This window comes from Lutra lutra, chromosome 5, assembly GCF_902655055.1.
Source record: "Lutra lutra chromosome 5, mLutLut1.2, whole genome shotgun sequence".
Classification (NCBI taxonomy): domain Eukaryota; kingdom Metazoa; phylum Chordata; class Mammalia; order Carnivora; family Mustelidae; genus Lutra; species Lutra lutra.
Window position 1 is genome coordinate 77,435,124 of NC_062282.1, and position 19,074 is coordinate 77,454,197.

The window sequence follows — 19,074 nt, forward strand, 5'->3', positions numbered from 1 at the left end:
CAAATCAAAGAGTAAATCACCTATGTTTACAGGATGGTGAAGGTTCACTTCAATAAGCAATTTGTAGGGGCACCTAGGTGGCTCAGTTGGTTAAGTGACAGCCTTTGGCTCTGGTCATGATCCTGGAGTCCCAGGAGTCTGCTTCTCTCTCTGACTTTACCCCCTCTTGTGCTCTCTCTCTCTTTCTCTCCCTCTCAAATAAATAAAATCTTAAAAAAAAAAAAAAAAAAAAAAAAAAAAAAATGGTCCTAACCATGGGGTGCCTGGGTGGTGGCACTGTTGGTTGGGTGTTTTGACTCTTGGTTTAGGCCGGGTCAGGTTGTGATGTCCAGGTGGTGGATCAAGCCCTATGTCAGGCTCACGCTCAGCACAGAGTCTGCTTGGGTTTGTGTCTCCATTTCCCCGTCCCTCCTCACCATGCACATATACTCTCCTCTCTCTCAAATCTTTAAAAAAGGGTCCCAACCAAGGAACGTGCAACCATGTGTTGCCTCAATCTCCTGCCATGGTCAATGATAAGCCACTCTGCCTGAAGTAACTTGACTTTTCGATAACCAGGAAAGCTTTAGCTTGAGACCCTGGCCTTAAGTTTATTTTCCTTACTTGCTACTCACCTCCAATTCCACCAAATCCTTTCACAAACTGGGATCCTTCTTGTGACTTATCTGTGACAATTTCCAACGTAGCTCCAAATTTTTTATAGTTGTTAGCAAACCATTCCAGCAGAGGCATGCTCTCAATCAGTTCATGTTCTTGTCCTGTCTATAAGGATGACCATGAGATACCAAAAAAATGGATCAGGCTATATCAAGACTTAGCGGCCCTATCCTCCCCATCCATCATTATTATCATTCTTCCTCTCATTAAGTGGGTATACAACTCTCTCTCTGAACTGTGGTTTCTACTGACATAACTCTAATAGCACAGAAGTTCTATTTTAAATAACAAACATTCCTCCTCAGGCTCTATTTCACTGATGAAATGTCAACACACACTTCTGGTGGTTCCTGTTGTTATTTCTAAAGTCAGGCTGTCGTAAAGTGTCTCCAGGCAGCACTCATTTAACAACCAAGAAGAGATGCAACAGAACTGGTTTAGGAGTAGCCTTGTCAAAAAACAAAGTCCTTTAACTCCCAATTTGAGGAAGCTACTATCCTTAAGGGATCTGTGCCAGGCAGGGGACACTTTACTACAGTGATGCATTTAGACTAAACCTGCAGAAGGTATTTCAGTGTAAGAGCTGAGCAAGTAAGCAAAGAAAGCAATACAGATTCACAGTGCAGAAGAGACACTAGTCGGTCAAATCTTCTCTACTCTTTCAAGAATGAGAATGCTTAACTACTCTAAAAATAATGAACCACCATAACCATGCCATGGCCTCCTTCCTTGGGAGTCAGAGTGGTGTGGAACAGGTAAGAGGTGATCACCTCCTGCTGCCCCCAACCCCCAAGTGCCAACAGCATGGAATTTGGTTTCCAAGGTGGATGCTCTTATGTTGCCAGTGCTCTAACATGGATTTATGTTTCCTTGCATGTACCAGCAAACTAGGAAAACAACCACATACCTCTTTGTCTGTGAAATGAGATTTATCCTTCTCTTGTTCTGGAGTTAGATAGAGAATTTTCTCCTCTGCAGTATTAGGAAAAAATGTGTTAACCTGGTTTTCATATACTAACAGATGTAAGTCTCATGAGGTAAGTGAAGCTAGATAAAAGGGTTTCTGAACTCCTATCAACCTTCTTTTCATAAACATACTAGTCTGCATGCACTGTATGTCTACCAGGTACAATGCTCTTACCATACATAAACACCAAAGACTTCAAGATGCAGTTTTTTTCCTCAGGAAATGTAACAGTCTTAAGCAGACATTTATCAGTTAAAGCAAAACAACTTATGAAGACTAAAGCCACCTTCCCCAAATCTCCACCTCAAGTTCCAGAACAAAGAGCTCACTAACAAAAAGCAATCTTACTTTATTTTCTAATTCTCATACCTTCTGTGCCTTGGCAATGAAGGACGTATCTCATGATATCCAGATTTTCATAGACTATTAGAATCTCTACAGCGCCCATTTCTAAAGCCTTTAGTGTATCTTCAACTCCAAAACAGTACTTGCCCGTGTCCTGGCTGATTTCATCAAAGTATCGTCCTGTGATTAGGAACAGGTCAGTAAGTACATATATTAAAATTTCCTTTGTAGATAGACTTTCTTGCTCAAAATCCGAGAGAAAAAAAAAATCAACTCAAAAATGAGTTACATGCCAGAAGTCAGTGAAAAATGATTACCACTCTAGTTGAGGCTCCAGAATTCCACTCAAGAGGCTAAGGGCTGGGCCAAATACACAGCCATTTGAAAAAGTATGTGTGCTCCGTTAAATCAGAAACAAAGCCAAATAATGGCCAGATTAATCTCTATTTGGGCTCTCTATTCATCACTCTATTACAAAGGAAAATATGCAAAATAAGACTGAAGTTTGGCTCCTATTGCCAAAGGGTAAAAAAAAGACATATAAAGCACATTTATTAGAATTCACAACTAAAGGAAGATTAATGATTACACGAGGAAGTTTTTTAATACAACTGCTAAATCTTCCTCTTTTACCTTCTCAGCATCTTGTTACATACATATATCATGTACATACAGACACACAAAAACATTTCAGAAAGTAAGTAAATAAATTGCATTTCACTGATACCTATTAATTTCTTCTCTTGAATGAATTTCACGTTGGAGAGGACTTCAGTAGATAACTCAATAGCTTGGTTGAATCCATTTTCGCCACCATAGGAAATATCAACTAATTTTAAAACTTTTGATTGCAACCTCTGACATACACACACACATTTAAAAAAAAATCGTTAGTTTGAAAACACCTTTACTGAGACCACTACTTCTTAATGGCATGCAAAGCTCAGCATTATGAACACTGAAGGGGAAGAACACAGGGAAAGAACCCAATTTATTCACAAGCAGGTCTCAGTGAGCAACACTGTCAAGGTTAACTTCCCCAGCTAATTATATCACCATTCAATTAGACCTTAAGAGGCCAACTCATTAATCACCAATAAGAAGGAAACTGGGGACTATTAGTTCCTGCCATACTAAATTTGTAGAGTACAATACCACTTCTTTGGTTGAGACTTCTACCGTAATGCTACTCCCTCTCCAGTAGAGCACCTTGGGAATAGTGTTATGTCAGGGCCAAGTTATAAACAAGATCTTTCTGGATTAAATGCTTCAGGCTAATCAGCTCTGTCACACTGCTGAGTTTCACTGCTTTATTTACCTCCAGGCATAAGTCAGAAAAAGAGCAGAAAAACTTTTATCCCCTAGTTTCTTTGACATCACACTCCATTTGGAAGCCAATTATGGCAATCCACTAAACTAGGAGCTGGCATAGGACCAGAATGACTCTATATAAAAATGATTGGTTTGGGGCACATCTCCGTTGGTTAAGAGTCTGCCTTCAGCTCAGGGCATGATCCTGGGGTCCCAGAACTGAGCCTTGCATGAGGCTCCCTGCTCGGTGGGGAGTCTGCTTCTCCCTCTGAACCTCACCCTGCTCTTGTGCTTGCTCTCAAATAAATAAATAAAATCCTTTAAAAAAAAAAAAAGAAAAATGGTTGGTTTTGAAAGATAGAAAAGTCCCAGGAAAGTATGGGGGAATCTTTCTTTCTTTAAAAAAAAAAAAAAAAAAAAAAAAGAACTCCAGGATCATGAACTGAGTTGAAGGCAGACACTTAACCCACTAAGCCACCCAGGTACCCCTGGGGTAATGTTTTTTAAACACCTGGAATTCTGCCTGTTTTGAGGTAGGTTATTTTCTGTTTGTTTTTTTAGAGCTAGGTTTTTTTTTTTAAAGACTTTCTTTATTTGGCAGAGAGAAAGATCACAAGTAGGCAGAGAGGCAGGCAGAGAGGGGGGAAGCAGACTCCCCACCAAACAGAGAGGCCAGTGCAGGGCTCAATCCCAGGACCCTGAGATCATGACCTGAGCCAAATGCAGAGGCTCAATCCACGGAGCAACCCAGGCACCCCTTTAGAGCTAGGTTTTTAAACATGAAATATACATCACTTGAAAACCAAAACAGATGTGCACATCCCAGTACTCAATGGACACACTTATTCTGACCCAACAACATAACTGACAGAGCATCAACTTCTCACTTACCTGATCAAACATATCAGATTGACTTAGTTCAGTTTTAAAGTCAGCTGATCCAGCTAAAACAAGACCAGCCACATTCACTTTGTCCCCAGAAATAAACAGCTGTACAGCAGTCTCAGCTACTTTCCGAACATAGTTATGTCGCTTTTCCATTCTTAAACGAGCAAAACGCAAGGCTGATTGACCTCCTCTACCTTTGACATAAAAAGTGGGGGGGAAAGGGGCCATCATTAAAAAAGTACAAAATAATTTGCTAATTAAAAACTAAATAATCATGTCATTACCCAACAAAAGGACAAACAAAAATCACTACTTCCTTAACTAAATGTTTGGCATAAACTGACATTTTTAGAGAGTAACTACTAATTATTTTATCAAAAGAGAAGCCACAGGCACCAAGGAGTCATGAGTCATTTCATGATGCTTCTCCCATCCTCTGGATTTATTCCCCTCCATTATACAGTCGACCCCTCTTTAAAAGAAAAAGGTTTTATTTTTTAAAGCAATCTCTACTCCCAAAGGTGGGCCTTGAACTTATAACCCAGAGATCAAGAGTTGCATGCTCCGCCAAATGAGCCAGTCACCAGCCCCCCACAGTTGACCCTTAAATAATAAAGGTTTGAATTGTGTGGGTCCACTTATACATGATTTTTTTGGGATAAATACCAAATAGTTCTGTATTATGTATTTTCTCTTCCATATGATTTTAGTAACATTTTCTTTTCTCTAACTTTAAGAATATAGTACAAAATACAACATAACATACTAACATGTTAATCGACTGTTTACGTTAATGCTAAGGCTTCCCAGGAACAGGTTATTAGTAGGTAAGTTTTGGGGGAGTCAAAAGTTAAATATGCATATATTCAATAAAAGTTATGTGCAGCTGGGTTGGTGCCGTTAACCCCCACACTTTTAAAGGGTCAACTGTAGTATTCGTTTCCTTATTGCTAGACACAAGGAAAGTGGGCTCATGTTCTCTTCCTGTGTTACCATGTTTCTTTGGGAGATCCACAGTGAATTTGTGCAGGACTTCTCTTGTGTTTCCTTGGAGTGTGCCAAAAAGTGCACCACTACCATCTATTACAATGAAGCCAAACTTGCTGTCATCTGAAAGTAGTGCTGTAAGAGCCTGGAAAGCAAACATAAGTACCATACAATAAATCCCAAAGCTTTTCTAGGGTCAAGACAAAGTCTAAAAGGACATATGCAAGCACTTTCCCTCCATCCAAGATGGTATGAATACTTAGAAAAGCCATTTTATGGAGTAAGTTAGACTTCAGTTATAACTAACCCATATGTACAATTTTTAACCAGATGCAGGAAAAAAAGCAACAGAGATCTAGGGTTCAGATTTATTCTAGTCCTTGATTTGATTTAGAGTGATGGCAATCCATGGAACATCACATTCAAATTTAAAGTCTAACCTCAAAAAACCAAACCAACAACAACAACAACAACAAAAAACCAACCTCCAAAAGCTACTTTCTGTACAACCCCAGCATCAACAGGCAGTATTCATTATAGCAAAGAGTATCCTATAAATCAACTCTACGAGTAGGGCTCCAGGAGTAAAAAAATACCAGGAAAAAAGTCTATAAAAAGATCTAGTTTTGAGATGTTTCACTTTACTCCTATGTCTTGAGCATCCTTAATGATATCAGGATATAAAAATCTTATTTTAAAGGTATTTATATAGCTAAATGACTTGGTCTTTGTGGGGGAAACCCCTCCTTCTGGGTTAGCATGTAATTACATCCCTGTAGTTCTGCCTCCTGAAAGAGCAAATATTTAAACAGTCCTGGGAACCCATATGGATGGGCAAGTTTTCATGATGAGAGTCTGTGCACCTGCTAAATGACTAACTGCTAGGGGCCAGGCTTTTTTTGAGCTAAGAAATACCCATTCCATTTTAACTAGGGAAGAAAATTTCTTTTAAGAATTGACCAGAAAGCAGATTAATCATTAAGAATCAATCTTTAACCATACCATGTCTGATAATTAGCATTAAGACATGAATGTTACGCACATTACATCACAATCTGTTAAGTAGCTTGATTGAGTTTAGGTTTTCAGTAATTCTGCTCATCAGGGAATACTTATCCTTTGTAAGAATGTGTAATTATCCTGATTAAACAGGACATAAATTGTGTGGTGCAATATATCACATTAATATCTAGTTATCAACGTATCGATTAAAAGCCAAAATAAACAAAGCTAGCAAGATTAAACAGTACCTTGGAAGAGTTAAGCTTTAGAAATACCAACGAAGCTAGCTTAATAAGTAAGTTTAAAGCTAGATAACACGAGTAGCAGGTGCTATTTAAATTAACAAGACTCAGAATCTAGAGAGTTTACTAGATACAGTAAGTAGGACCGGGTAAGACCTTCCCAATGAAGCTTTTGCCAGAGGAGGTTGGCAAGACAGCCAAGAGAAAGTCTCAACCATCAATGCAACAAACCAAGATCCAACTGGAATTGGACTTCCTGTCAAGTTAGCAAAAATCATCCACTGTAAACTGTGTTGACAAATGTCAGTTCTAATTCCACTGTAGAGGTTTTTCCCTAGGTCGATGAAAAGCAAAAGACTGAACTAGGAGCCAGCTGTGAATTCCTGATTGTTCTACTGTTGACTGATTTAGGTCACTCTAATGAGGCTTCCTTTCCACCCTTTAATTTTATCTTATGGCAGCTCTGTCACTCAAAAGTTTCATGGGGGTGAAAAAAGCTCTTACAGGCCTCAAGATTTGTAATTTGTGAGCTGAAAACTAAGGGTGCTAAGTATCATGGGCATATAGGAAGAGACAGAGATCAGGTTAGGCAATTACATCTTCACCTCTAACTAGTTCTCTAAACTCAGTTTAGCACTTTCCTCAAACATGCTGAATGATTATGTCACTGTGTCATGATAAATGTAAAGTCTTATTTTTTTGAAACAGCTGGCCTTGTGATACAATGACCTAGCAAACAGTCTGGCAATTCTTCAAAAGGTTAAACAGTTACCAAATTACCCAGAAATTCCATTCCTAAGCATATAGCCGCCTCTCCCCCATGAAAACATTTTGTCATCCAAAAAACCATGTATGTATGTTCAGAGCAGCATTATTCCTAATAGTCAAACAGAAATGCCCATCAACTGATGAACAGAAAAATAAAATGGGGCCAAGTATCATTTGGTGATCAAAAGGGATGAAGTACTGATGTACTTAAAGAAACCAGCTGCAAAAAGCCACCCACTATACGAAATGCCCAACATAAGCAAATGTAGAGAGACAGTAAAGATCAGTCATGGCCCAGAGCAGAGAGATCTTGGGGGGGGGGGTGGAAATGAGGTAAGGATCAGTAATAACTGCTAATGGGTATGCAGTTTCTTTCTGGAATGATGACAATATTCTGTGCTTGAACTTCTTACCTCTGTATGGAATTTGTTGTCACACAAATACAATGACGTATTAATTGGTTTGAAAGGTTCAAAGTCAATGTTGACTTTCTTTTCCTTTCCTTCTTCTGTTACAATTGTACCACAGTAAACAACCAGGCCATTTGGAGGTACTGCAAAAAACACAATTTCTCTACTTAAATCCACAGCTAATTTTCCTCAAGTAATAGAAAATATTCCAACAGTCTACTGTCCCTGCTCCCTTACTTTGAATTCTTTTTTAAAGATTTTATTTTTCAGTAATCCCTATACACAGCATGGGGCTCAAACGTACAACCTGGAGATCAACAGTGACATGCTCTACCAGCTGAGCCAGCCAGGTGCCCCATGTCCCTGGTTCCTTTAAATCTTAATTTAAATAAAGCAGAAATGTTTGTAAATCTCTCCTGGAGAGTTCTCTCCATAATTTCAAAAATTATTGAGATGTTTTAAAAGGGAGGATTTATGTCTTTAAGTAACTACTACTTTAAAGAATGTTACTTTAAAAAAAAAAAGGGTTTAAATTCCAACAAAAGGGACACTGCTGATAGATATCTGAAAAAAACCCATTAGTGACCAAGAGCATCAGGGGATCAAAATGGACAATATAACCAAGACAAAGTAGAGGAGGAAAATGATCAAGCTCTAGATTACCTTTGTTATAAAGTTTGAGTCTTTGTTGTACAGATGTAATGGCTCCCAGGACTGAAAGGCGGTTTACTCGAGACTTAATGTTAGATGCAGTTCCAAACTCATCTGCTAACATTTTTGCCACTCGTGAAATCTGGTCTTTGGGAGGAATGATCAATGATATCATGCTTGTGCCATTGCTGTGGGAGAAAGAAAAACATCAGAGGTTCAAGTACCACATAAGTGAAGAGTGAGGAGTTTAAATTTATGCTTATCATCAGTACGGTGAGCTAATGATAGTCCCTTAAAATAGAAACCAGCCACTCCCTAGGTGACCAGGAAGGCAGAACTACAGTGTGATCAAAGTATGCTAGGTTAGGAAGAGTGTTCTGAGTATGGTAGGTACTCAATTATTTGTTTTTATTTTTTATTTCTTATTTTTGTGGGTTTTTAAAAAAGATTTTATTTGACAGAGAAAGAGACTGCAAATAGGCAGGCGGGGTGTGGGGGGAAGCAGGCTCCCTGGTGAGCAGAGAGCTCATGTGGGGCTGGATCCCAGGACCCTGAAATCATGACCTGAGCCGAAGGCAGAGGCTTAACCCACTGAGCCACTCAGGTGCCCCAATTATTTGTTTTTAATTTAAAGGTTTTATTTATTTATTTGAGAGAGATAGCACAAGCAGGGGGAGAAAGATAAACAGATGCCCCAGTGAGTGGGGAACCTGATGCTGGATTCAATCCCAGGACCCTGAGATCATGACTTGAGCTGACGTCAGACACAACCAACTGAGCCACCCAGGCGCTCCAGTACTCAATTATATGAATAAATCTTAGGTATGTAAAGGAAAGGCAGCACTTTAAAGGGATGCTCAGGAACTCCTCATTCTTCAAGGGCAAAGAGAGAAGTTTTCGTAAGGAGGTTGACAACAGGCTGGAATTTAACAGAGTCCATGGCAAAGGCCTGGAATCTGATGGTTCTTTCAGTGGGAGATTCCGTCACAGGATGATGCAACAAGTCTTTACAAAGTCTACATGAAATAACAACTGAATATCATCCTGTCTGCCCCTTCCCTCTTTAAATTCCAGGCTCACCATGAAAATTTATAATCATTAATTTAGCACCCTAAGTAATGTGATAATGGGAAAGGAGAGTCTTGGAATTCACACAAATATCCCAGTTAGGAAATCACACACTCCCTCTAGGTGTATCCCTAAACGTACTTTACGTATTCATCACTGTTGATTTTGAGAGGATTTATACACCACACACAGCATACACTGAGGACCTGGTTAATTCTGGGTGCTCAAACAAATTCCAGCTTCCAGAACTAAAAAACGAGGACCAAATTCTAAACTATGGAGGGCACTACTACCAAGGCCTTGCCAATATGGGAAAGCTCTTTTGAGCAGCCACCAACCTCTATCTATGATGCCAACACCATTTTTTTAACTACATTATCTGAACATACTTATTAACAACATCTCATTTCAGTATTTCTAGTTCTACCTGAAGCACACACAAAACTACATTACCAAAACATATCAACTCATCACTAATCATTAGGAAAATGCAAATCAAAACACAAAACCACTTCACAGCCACTAAAATAGTTACTATCAAGAAACAAAACATGTTGGCAAAGATGTGGAGATATGAGAACCCAATGCCTTGCTGGTAGTAATGTTAAATCATATAGCCATTATGGATAACAGCATGGCAGTTGTTCACATAATTAAACATAGAATCACCATATGATCTAGCAATTCCACTTACGGGTCTATCCTCCAAAGAGTGAAAGCTGGGAACCAAAGATATACTTGTGCACTAATGCTTATAGCAGCAACATTCACAACAACCGAAAGACAGAACTCATGTCCACCTATCCATCTTTTGCACGAAGAGTAACACAAAAAGTGCCACAGAGATAGAGTGGAATATTATTGTCTTTTTTTTAATTTAAAGACTTTATTTATTTATTTGACAGAGAGAGATCACAAGTAGGCAGAGAGCCAGGCAGAGCGGGGGCTCCCCACTGAGCAGAGAGCCCCATGCGAGCCTTGATCCCAGGACCCTGAGATCATGACCTGAGCCGAAGGCAGAGGCTTAACCCACTGAGCCATCCAAGCACCCAGAATATCATTCAGTCGTAAAGGAAATTCTGATACATGCTACAATATGTATTAGCCTTGAACAATTTATGCTAAGGGAAATAAGCCAGATATAAAACCACACAATATAATTCCACTTATATGAGGTATCCAGAATAGTCAAATTCACAAAGACAGAAAGAACAGTGGTTGCTGGGGGAAGGGGAAATAGGGTGTCTGTTGTTTAGTGTGGTTTCAGTTTTACAAGATAAAGAGTTCTGGAGACTGGCTGCATAACAGTGTGAATGTATTTTTGACACTACTAAACTGTATGCTTAAAATGGCTAAGATGGTTAAATTTTATACTGTGTACTCTGCCACAATACAAAAGTTGAAAAAAAAGTTCATTTATGACAGAAAAAATTTAAAGCACACATTTGTCTCCTTGACGTAGCAGTTCTCAACCTGGCTACGTATTAAAATCAAGGGAGGGAGAGTTCACTCTAGGTAGCCCCTTCTCAAAAACGGTTCCTGTAAGTTCCTTAAGATGCTACTCTCATCTCTCAAGTTTAGGAAATGCCAATATAATCAACTCTCAATACCCAAACAGGATGGAAAAGTTACTATTTAAAATATTAGATTATCGGGATGCCGGGGTGACTGAGTTAACTGTCTGCCTTCGGCTCAGGCTGTGATCCTGGGGACCTGCAATGGAATCCCACATCAGGCTCCTTGCTTGGCCTTACTGGGGGGGGAGGTGGTAGGGTCGGGTGTGGTGTGTGTGTGTGTTGGGGCCTGCTTCTGCCTCTGCCTGCTGCTCCCCCTGCTTGTGTATGCTCTATAACATTAAATAAAATCTTTAAAATAATAGATTATCTAGATCACATGGAGTTCATCAAAATTAAAAACTTTTGTGCTTCAAAGGACACCATCAAGAAAGTAAAAAGGCAACTTACAGAAAGGGCAAAAGTATTCGCTATTCATCTAACAGTTAACACATGATCTGGCCAATCCATCCATAGCATACCATTCTAGGTATATGCTCAAGAGAAATGAAAAGATATGTACACACAAAACTCATGTTTACGAGGCATTAGTAACAGCAGTCAAGAAGAAAAAAAAACCCTATGTCCAACTACTGAACGTGTAACAAAACATGGTATATTCATATAATGGAATATTATTCAGCAATAAAAAGGAATGGAGTATGGAAATTTTACCCTATACCAAGTAAATGCAGTCACAAAACCCACACATTTTATAGTTTCATTTATATGAAATGTGCAGAACAGGCAACCTAGAGGCAGAAAAAGCAGAGTGACTGCCAAGGTAGAATGGGGAGTGACTAGTAATGCGTATGGGGAGGGAAGGGGGAAGCGTCTTTCTGGTTTAATAAAAATGTTCTAAAATTATAGTGGTGATTGTTGAACTCTCAAAAAACCAGTATTCTGTGTCCTTTAAAAAGGGGGCAATTAAGAAGGTAACTGGCTGGCTCAGGAGAGCATGCAACTCTTAATCTTGGGGTTGTGGGTTCAAGCCCCATGTTGGGTATAAAATTACTTAAATAAATTCTTCAAAACAGCAGCAGCAGCAAAACCCAAACCTGCCCCCAAGTGAGGGGGGGCATAATTGGGGGTGCCTGGCTAGGCTCAGTTGGTGGGTCATATGATTCTTGATCTCAAGAGTTCTGAGTCTGGGCTCCATGTTGGGCATAGAGCTTACTTGAAAAATAGATAAAGAGGGGCTCCTGGGTGGCTAAGTTGGTTAAGTCTCTGCCTTCATAGCTCAGGTCAGTCATGATCCTGGAGTCTGGGGATCAAGGCCCACATTGGGCTCCTTGCTCAGCAGGGAGTCTGCTTCTCCCTCTAACCTTCCCCCCTCTAAATAAATAAAATCTTAAAAATAAATAAAAATGGGGTGGTGGGGTTATGGACATTGGGGAGGGTATGTGCTATGGTGAGTGCTGTAAAGTGTGTAAACCTGGCGATTCACAGACCTGTACCCCTGGGCTAATAATACATTATATGTTTATAAAAAGTAAAAAAAAAAAAAATTAAAAAAATAAAAATGAATAATTTTACAGTATATAAAACTGTGTATCTATTATGCTATTACTAAAAAAAAAGTCTATGGAAAAGACTCATAACATGATACTCCTTTTAGTATATGTGCTGCCGAAGCAAGCACCATGATACTCCTTTTAAAATCTCTTCGTCTTTTAACCTGATAGCTTACTAGAAAAGCCAAACGTTTTTTCTGAGAAATGTTCTAACAATTGTTAATTTTATGCTAAAAAAAAAACAAAAAAAAACAAAAAAAAAAAAACCTTATAAGGAGAATGAGTGGCAATATGAACAGACTCAAATCTATAAACACACATATATAGGAAATTAATAGTCTCAAATCTAATAGCTTCTGTATAAATGGAGCCAATATACCATATCATATATTTATCATTTATAGTAATATTATTTTCACAAATTTGTTTTTCTGCAGTATTAGTGGTAGAAAGGGACCTCATTTACACAAGACCCTGCCCTTTCAAAGTTTTCTCCTAGTGGTAAATCCCACAGGTTCTCTCGTCAGACATGTTTTCTCTATAAGCAGACAAGCTGCGTATATTCATTCAGCCCTTCCAATTATCAAAATACTTACTCTCAGGTTATTGGCTTATTTTCTATCTCTGAAACTGGCATTGTTTCTGTTGGGGTTTCTATTAAGAACACAGAAGGCCAGTTCATAACTTTTGTGATACTCTACTCAATACAGGTTGATCAATGACAGACAGTACATGGTAAAGGATGGATACTATGTGCTCTGCTGCCACCCCGAGTAGGGGAACAAGTATTCTAGCCAAACCAGAGAATCAAGCCAACTTAAGAAGAGCAGCTTCAGTTGGCATTACAAGCACAATCAAAATGACCACGAAGCAAAGCTGCTTCAAAACGATCCCTTGCTCATGCACACACAAACACACATTAAGTCAGGCATACCACTCTCTAAAATGCTTTTCGTTTTAATGTTCAGTGTAACTACAAAAAGAACTTTTCTAAATTAGGACAAGGTGTCTAGAAATCCAAAATTCTACATACTATCCTACCTGTGGCCATGTTCCAGTTTCTGAACTAGATGGAAAAAGAATTCCCAAATGAAACAAACTGGTATCTTCTATTACAAAAAAAGAAAAATGCTCTTTACAGTCAGTGAGTTCTCATTGGATCCTATTTTTATGCAACCAACTGTAACAAACTGCTATTCTTCCAATAATTTATCTTGCTAGGCTCCTAAAAAGGAATTTCCAAAGAACCATTCTGATAATTTTATATGCAGTTATGTCAAACTCCACAGGTCAAGGAGGAGAAGAGGAGTTTGCTGTGGGAGGGACTGGAAACATTAGGCAAGTCATTTTAACTTCAAACAGGACACTATTGTAGCTGCCACCTACCTGTCTCTACACAGGGGCTGTCAATTTTTGCACATGCACAATATGAAAATACAGAAGATGGGGAAAAAAAGACAACATATATTTTAATACCCACTTTACTATCTTGTGCTTATTTTCAGATTAACAGTTCTCAAGAGAACACATTTCTCTACCCTATGGGATCCTGGAATCTTTGGTGACCAAGGGAATTATTTCTCAAAAGGGTTCAGTTTTTAAAAGCTGACATGCCCTGATTTACAGAGTAGTTTCCTAGGAGATGGAACTAGCAAAGAGGCAATCACTAGGGAATGGAATGAGAAGGGGCTCCAAGGATAGCAGGGGTGAAGCACACTTAGCTCAGGAAGCAAACAGACACCAAACCCTAAAGGATGGAAGTTTGAGGATAACAAGGATGTTGGGACAAATTCACTCAGTAAACCCAAAATGCCTGAAGGAAAGCCTTAAAGCAAGATAATCATGCAGAGGACAAAGCAATGACCTTAAGATAAGTAGCTACTTATTTCCACTGCAGATAGGTTAAGCTGATAAGTATTCATTAAGCAACTTTGCTGTATAGCACCAAAGGGGGACAATCAACCCTACACTTTCATCCATGTAACACTCTAGACGGTGCATAGTAAAGACACCTGAGAATAATATCTTGCCACAGGTTTCTACTTAAGCAATTCAGAAATGTAGACCTGCCCCCCCCAAAAGTGGTAGATAAACTGCTAATCTAAACACTACTGAAAAGCTAGTTTTAGCCTCTTACTCCTTCTGAATTTTGATTAATACTTAAGAAAGTACCTTTCACTAGTTTGCCTTTATGCCTCTTTTTATTCCATGTGGGATAGTGGTGGTGGAAACAACCTTAAGTTTTTAAATTCATCGTTATTAAGTGGATGGCCTCCACCTTAAAAATTTAAAGGCTATTTTATAATACCTGATTTTTAAAGATTTTAAAAAAAATTATTTATTTGACAGAGATCACAAGTAGGGAGAGGGGCAGGCAGAGAGAGAGGAAGGGAAGCAGGCTCCCTGGCGAGCAGAGAGCCCAGATGCTGGGCTCGACCTGAGCTGAAGGCAGAGGCTTTAACCACACTGAGCTACCTAGGCGCCCGATATTTTTTTTTTTTTTTGGGGGGGGGGGTATGTTGGGTTTAAAAGTAGCAGATTAAAGTTTTCCCAGGAAAGTTTCCAAACAAAATAAATGCTCATTTATCCCCAAGATAAGCCAATCAAAGTTGTTTGACCAGTTTTTGTAAACACCAAAATAAAATCAAGGAAGCTAAGTATTTCATTTGAAAGTAAACAAAACAACCCACAGGACGAAGTGAAGTAAAGCTTTCACCAAGGAGTTGCTTGACACATATGCAAACTACATTCTTTTTAAAATTTAACATTTTTCATCTACTATTCTGCTTTGTCCCTATGTCTTTTTTCTAAAATCGAAAAAGACTCTCATTCAAAGTCAGTGAATTGTGAGGTACAGCAATGATTCATACCAGGTTGTAAAAACTGGGCAAAGCCAGACAAAGCATATAACAATGTGGCACAAAAGGCTTCCCAGGGCCTCTGCTCTTGGATTCCTTCTTGTTATCACCATATCTGGGGTACTCTCCCTTATCAAACAAGGTTCATCAATGCTTCTGATGAAACTTCTGATGAAACTAACTTCTGAGCAACAAAACAGCAGGAGACAGAAGGAAGTAGTTGTAAATAGATTAAATGCGGAAAGTAAATAAAACTAGACAAAATTCAGGAAGGAAGGGAATTTTAAATAAAGAGCTAACAGCTTTTCCTTCCTTCAGTCTCAAATAAACTTTGAAGAAAAGTTTCTCTACCTAACATGGGAGGTTATGACTGTACCACCAGTTATTCATCCAAGGTTTCATGTACCCTGAGCATTATGGACAGGGAAAGATGTATAAGGTCACCTGAAGTGTCAGGACTGAAATGCCTTAAGATAGAAAAGCACGGTATTCAGAGCAAAGCCTGGACTATGGGGTGTGAGTAACTTTAGGTCTCACATAGTTGCAGCCTTTAGATTCAACATGCCTTCTGACCAATAACAAGCAAAGAAAATCTAGGCACTCTTTGACTTGTAAAGATTTTATCAAGGTTCATCATCAAAAATGCTCAAGAACAGTTTAGAAAGGTAGCTGGAAAAAACCAACATGGTCCACACAAGGTTGTCCACTAATAACCACTATTTGCGTGAGAACCCTGAATCCTTGAGGGACTTTCTAAAAGAGCAAAACAAAAAATAAATGCTCATATACAAAAAGATCTCCCCTCCTCTATTCTGATTCAATTGCTCTTGAATAGGGACAGTGAAGGTAGTGGTGATTAGAAGAGGGAGCCTCAATTTTCAGAAAAACTGATTCAAATACAAGTCTATCAATTCTGATGTGTAACTAGGGCTGAGAATCACTGGGTCTGGCTTGCTTTCTGTGACTATAAGCAGGATCTCTTGGCCAGCTGAAGCCAGAGATTCCATGAATTCATCCCAACTCACAGAAGACAAACCGAGCCCACCTGCTGTAGGTAAGCTGCTGTCATTTACCCTAGCAGCAATACAACCACAATGAATTGTCCGACTTTTCCAGGACAGAACACCCAGGGCACACCAAATGCTTGCCACAGATTTCATCACCCCTACTTAACAGAATTACTTTCAGTTTAGGACCAGGAGGAAGTAGACTGACGACTACACTCTTTGTTGGGATTTAGAGGGTATGTTCCCCAAGCTTTCATCCCAATGTTTGACGACTGGGGTTGTGCCTAGGATATGGGTGGCCAAAGATTCCCACCATCCCCTTTCCAAGCTCAAAAATTTCAACTTAAATCTCAGTCAAATCATTTCTGGGAATTGCTAAGCTAGCCACATTATATGGATCACCAGCTGTAAATTAACGAGTTCCTCACCAATTCCTACTGCTTTTGTCCATGTACATTTTTTATGATTTTAATTTATATGAGAGAGGGAGAGGGAAAGAGTGTGAGTGCAAGCACATGAGCGGGAGGGAGTTGCAGAGGGAGAGAAGAGGAATACGTAGACTCCCTGATGAGCATAGAGCCGTGAGATCATGACCCATGCAGAAGTCATGCTTTTTTATTCACAATGGGGTTTCTATTTTTCTTTTACCAAACATGCAAAACTAAGTTTAAAGTTTGAGACTATAGCAATCTTTCTGATATGGGTTTAATATGGGAACAGTGTAGGAGGTTGGTTAGGAGCACAGAATTTTATTTTTTAAAATAAGATTTTTAAAATTTAATTTTAATTTTTTAAAAGATTTTATTTACTTATTTGACAGACAGAGATCACAAGTAGGCAGAGAGGCAGGCAGAGAGAGAGGAGAGAAGCAGGCTCCCTGCCGAGCAGAGAGCCCTATGTGGGGCTCAATTCCAGGACCCTAAGATCATGACCTGAGCTGAGGGCAGAGAGGCTCAACCCACTGAGCCACCCAGGCACCCCAAGATTTTTTATTTTTAAGTAATCTCTATGCCCAACGTGGGGCTTGAACCCATGATCCTGACATCAAGAGTCACATGCTCTTTTGACTGAGCCATCTAGGCACCCCAGGAGCACAGATTTATTTAAGAGATTTGGGTTTATGTCATGTCTTATCTGTATAACCTACAGCAACTTACATAAATGAATCTCTTTGGGCCTCAGTTTCTGCTTTCTTTACAAGGTCATGAGAATTCTGTAATATATGTCACGTGCCTAGCATGGATAGCAAATATTAAGGGCTCACTAAAAGGTAACAAGATGGAACTCTACCTCGTTATACCCTACCCCTCTGCTCTTTAATAGTACATTCAGAAACATCACAGCACAGCTAGAAGGGAGAGGGGAAGCAATTTAGAAGGTGGTAGGTCTTATCAGAATCCGAGTAAGTCCAGGGGCGCCTGAGTGGCTCAGCGGGTTAAGTCTCTGCCTTTGGCTTAGGTCATGATCTCAGGGTCCTGGGATCAAGCCCTGCATTGGGCTCTCTGCTCAGTTGGGTGCCTCCTTCCCCTTCTCTCTCTCTGCCTGCCTCTCTGTCCACTTGTGATCTCTGTCTGTCAAAGAAATAAAATCTTTATTAATCCATTACCCTCTGAAACTTTAAAAAATTTTATTATATAAAAGCTTGAATAGCTTCATCCTACAGCTATGGTATGGGTTCACATTATTTTGATATAACCCATAGTCAGTCACTACTTTGTCTGGTTATCAGTTACTTCAAAGATCTGACCCCATTTTCTCTTCCACCAAGTATCAAAAACTGAAATAACGTGCTGCTTACACTGTCTATATAAGCTTAAGGGCACAAATCATTACAGCACATGAATTTGATAAATAAACGGTTAATTCCCAATGTGAGAAATAAGATCTTCCCTATATAGTCTCTTCTATACCAACACCAGAGATTTATTCTAAACTACCATACAAAATACCAATGAAAAATTTGCTAGTTTTGGAGAGGAGCTAACACTTGCATAGAAATGACTGACTACCCAGTTTTAGCTTTGCTAAAACCCCAAAACCATAGTCTTTAATAAAATAAAACCAATACTTCCAAAGAGTCTTCTTTTGCTACCCTTAATTTTGTTCATCCTCAACTTGACGCCCTGCTGCTCCCCGCTCCCCAGCCCCCATCATCTCTGATACTGGTTAGAGGCGGATGGGGCTGCCTTTTATAAAGAGCTTGCAGAATACCAAAGGAGGAGGGAGGATTCTGTTACTGTTCAAAAGGCTAGACAGAGTTACTTGAAATTGGTTTATCCGACTGACCTCAGGGTCAGATGCCATTACCAGAGGGGACAAAGCCCAAGATCTGAACATACCAAGACACTAAAGCAGCTTCTATCATAGAGAATAGAATAACTCACCTGTTCCAGCAAAAATTTCCAGCAGAAAGTTTACGAAGGTTCATTTTAGTATTTTATGCTTAACAGCACTACTATTACTTAGTCATCCAAAACAAAAATGCATGTATCTGGTGTATTTTTCTACAGTTACAGGCATTTATTTTGTTTTGGAAAGAAAAATTATAGTGGCGCCTGGGTGGCTCAGTTGGTACAGCGTCCAACTCTTGTTTTCAGCTCAAATCATAACCTCAGGATTGTGAGATCAAGCCCTGCATTGGACTCCATCGTGGGTGTGGAGCCTGCCTAAGATTCTCTCTCTCCCTCTGACCCCTGCTCTAAATAAATAAATAAATAAATATTTTAAAAAAGATTTAACAACTTCACAAAAGCTAACCTAGTAGAATGTTCGACCAAGGACCAGCAGAAGCTGGAAACTTTCTCTAGTATTCATACATCAAGGCAAAGCCTTGATTATCAATCACA

The 19,074-nt window shown here is 39.3% G+C and overlaps 1 protein-coding gene across 2 annotated transcripts in view; it reads right to left on the reverse strand.

Moving 5' to 3' along the window:
* ETF1 (eukaryotic translation termination factor 1) overlaps positions 1-19,074 on the reverse strand; it is a 31,079-nt gene that overhangs the window by 2,328 nt on the left and 9,677 nt on the right. For both annotated transcript variants that reach the window (XM_047729786.1, XM_047729787.1), the window contains 8 exons: positions 8,241-8,416; positions 7,581-7,720; positions 5,162-5,300; positions 4,172-4,362; positions 2,697-2,826; positions 1,994-2,149; positions 1,565-1,629; positions 615-762 (listed from right to left, as the gene is read on the reverse strand). In XM_047729786.1, coding sequence (XP_047585742.1) covers positions 615-762; positions 1,565-1,629; positions 1,994-2,149; positions 2,697-2,826; positions 4,172-4,362; positions 5,162-5,300; positions 7,581-7,720; positions 8,241-8,416 — 1,145 coding nt within the window. The remainder of the gene's footprint in view (positions 1-614; positions 763-1,564; positions 1,630-1,993; positions 2,150-2,696; positions 2,827-4,171; positions 4,363-5,161; positions 5,301-7,580; positions 7,721-8,240; positions 8,417-19,074) is intronic.